The following is a 3,021-nucleotide window of genomic DNA, read 5'->3' as shown; positions in this document are numbered from 1 at the left end:
GGTGCAGGACATGGTCAAGGAGAGCTGGTTCAGTGAAGCTATTGCTGATGAGCCTGACTTTTTCCTCCTTTGGGGTACATCTTCTGCGCATACTTGCGAGAATGGCACATTGATAAAACAAACAGACACATGCCGGTACGAATGGACAACTGGCCCACTGTGTTCAACGCCGTTCGTGCGGTGCACCCCGAGACGCCCATCCTCATCCTTGGTGGACACTCGCACATCCGTGACTGTGTCCAGCTTGATGGACGTTCGATGGCCCTCGAGAGCGGCCGCTACATGGAGACTATAGGCTGGATGAGCGTCGACCTCGACGAGGCGAACAGCAAGCAGAACCTGTCGTTCACCCGCCGCTACCTTGACCAAAACCGGGTCGCCTACGAATATCACACGAGCCAGAAGAATGAGACGTTTGACACGGTGGAAGGCCGCGAGATCACAGCGGGCCTCGAGCAGCTCTTCAACCAGTTTGACCTCAGCTTCCTCTTTGGCACTGCGCCGCGGGACTACACGCTCAGCCGTGACCCCTACCCGTCCAACGGTTCAGCTCTGAGCCTGTTCGTACAGGAGGCGCTGCCCGTCGCGCTCGCGATCAACAACTCGCGTGCGAACATCCCCAACATCATCATCACCGACTCAGCCGAGCTGCGTTTCGACATTTACTCAGGGCCGTTCGACAAGAACGACCAGCTGACGACGTGCCCCTTCATGGACTCGTTTCTCTTCATCCCGAACGTCACCGCCGGCGTCGCGAATCAGGTGCTGCCCATACTCAACGGCGAAGGCGTGGACGAGCGTAAGCGCGCGCTTCGGAGCCTCTACGAGCTTGGCGAGATGTACGGCCGTGGCAATGTCGAACGGGTCTACCGCGCGTGGCTCGCGGACATGGACCGCCGCAGCGGGCCTGAGCGCCGCGCGATGCAGAACCTGACGCTCGGGTACGTCACGGACGACGCGTGCCCGGGCGTCGGCGACGACGTCCTCCACTCGCCGCTGCCGTTCTTCGACTCGCCCGACTTTATCGCCTCGAACGCGCCCAACGTATCCGACGACACACCAATCGATCTCGTGTTCATCAACTTCATCGAGGACCAGCTCCTCTCCGTGCTCAACAGCATCCAGACGGAGAAGAACTACACCGACGCGGACGTGATGTCGTACACGCCCACCCTGGCGAGCGAGGTCTTTGGTTTGTATGCGCAGGCGGCGTGGAACTAGGGCTGGTAGCGTAGTGTAGATGTAGTGCTGTCGATTGTCGTTCTTAGCAGCTGCTGCAATGGGTCATGCGTTAATTCGTGAGAAGAAGTCTTGTCTCGAACTTTACGCCTATGGAACGACACAATGATCGAGGCGTAGCTCAGTGAATGTCATCCATGGCATCATCTTGCACAACGTTTCCTCGCAAGATCAGCCAAGTAGTCTAGAGCAACAACCTTTCCTTAACATAGATGTCCATATAGGCATCATTCTGTGGTGATGCGTCACATCAGGAAACTGCACTCCGTGTTAGGGGAGGTTGTTAGAGGTTGCGGATGTTGCACTCATTGTTGCACATGTTGCACATGTTGCCTAACATCTCTAACATTCCCTAACATCCCCAACATGGGGTGTGGTTCTCCTGATGCAGATGAGGCAAGGTGGAGGCTACATGTAAACACAACGCACGCTGAGCACTCCGGACATGAACGAGATGTCCAGACCGAAGAGACCGCCGCCAATACATGCGAACGAGCCTACGATGTAAGGGTTCGACGCGATGCGTGCACTGTACTGTCGGCCGGGAAACGGAAAGGAGTGTCAGCGCCACAAAGTACTGTTGCCGGTCACGCCAGAAAAACATACAGCCTTTCCCATCTTGAGTGACGACTGCTTGCTCGTACTTGTCCTCGCGAGGATCAGAGGTGTGGGGAGCAGTGGAGGACGAGTTGTCGGAAAATCCTCACCTTTGAGCTCTACGTCCGCTTTATAGCGGCGGGCCGTGTGACTCGTGCCTAATGCAACACATCAGACCCCCAAGATACGCAGCCATGGGATGGTGGTATGAAAGCTAGTGAGACCATCGGCGGAAACGGCTGGACTCGTTTGAGTAGCGAAGAAGAAGCTTGAAAGACAGCCGCGCTACTGGTAGAGCCGCAAGCGCGGGCGAATGTGGAATCTGGCGTCGGTATCACAGATCCGCCAAACGGGCACATCATATATTCATAGCCGCTACATGCGCTGCGTGTGAGGGACGACTTGCAAGACTCACGTTGAGGATCGGCGTCTGCGTACCAGCGCTTTCTTCTGATATGGGGACCCCGGTCATCCCTTGCCGGCTCATTCCATGTGTCGCTCGCCATCGTCCCGGCTGCCTACGGCGAGGAGCCGTACAGCTTGGACGCTGCCCGAATAAGGAGCATGAGCCGTCATTTATCTCATTTACGAACATGGTATCGACACAGAAGCTTTCAAGTCGCATGCTTCACATGTCCTCTCAGAGCTCATTGCAGCGACAAGGTTCCAACTCAGCGCAGGCACGCCAAAACCGGCTCCTCTCTGCGCTCTGTCATACCCACACAATGAACACACCAGCCCTCCGGGTCCCCACAGGTCTTCCTAACCACAGTCACCGCCGACAGGCCTGCGTCTCCGTCTCGGGCCGCCCCGACGCCCTCGCCGCCTTCCGCGCGTCCCACCACCTCCTGCTCCCGCCGCCGACCACCGTCCGGGCGCGCCGCCTCCTCCCCGCGGCCCACGCGCTCTACCACACCCCCGCGCCCACCGACGCCAAGGCACAGGTCATGCGCGACCTCGCACGCGCGCGCGTGCGTCTCCCGGACTACGCCGCGCTCCGGCACACGCTGCGCTCGCCTGCGACAGGCGCCGCTGTAGAAGCCCCCACAGCGGCGGCGGCGGCGGCGGCGGGGCGTCATGCCAGATGCGCGGCTGCTGGGCACAGGTGCGCGTTTGGCGGCTTTTGAGGATTGGGAATGGCGCTGATGGTGTGGATCCTCGGCTTGTTGGGGGAGTACGCGGCAC

The 3,021-nt window shown here is 59.0% G+C and overlaps 2 protein-coding genes across 2 annotated transcripts; both read left to right on the top strand.

The window, feature by feature from the left end:
* PHACADRAFT_108911 (uncharacterized protein) lies at positions 1-1,221 on the top strand (the record flags this gene model as incomplete). The annotated part of the gene is made up of 2 exons (XM_007402933.1): positions 1-74; positions 101-1,221. Coding segments are annotated over 2 exons (1,195 nt in total), but the record flags the coding sequence as incomplete, so codon positions are not given.
* Positions 1,222-2,561: 1,340 nt separating this feature from the next.
* Positions 2,562-2,963, top strand: PHACADRAFT_202794 (uncharacterized protein; the record flags this gene model as incomplete). Its single annotated transcript, XM_007402932.1, has 1 exon — positions 2,562-2,963. The coding sequence occupies one exon, from the start codon at positions 2,562-2,564 to the stop codon at positions 2,961-2,963; it is 402 nt and encodes a 133-aa protein (XP_007402994.1).
* Positions 2,964-3,021: the final 58 nt, after the last annotated feature.

Source organism: Phanerochaete carnosa (genome assembly GCF_000300595.1).
Source record: "Phanerochaete carnosa HHB-10118-sp unplaced genomic scaffold PHACAscaffold_570, whole genome shotgun sequence".
Classification (NCBI taxonomy): Eukaryota; Fungi; Basidiomycota; class Agaricomycetes; order Polyporales; family Phanerochaetaceae; genus Phanerochaete; species Phanerochaete carnosa.
Note: the sequence above shows the minus strand (reverse complement) of the source record. Positions and strands in the feature narration are given on the sequence as shown.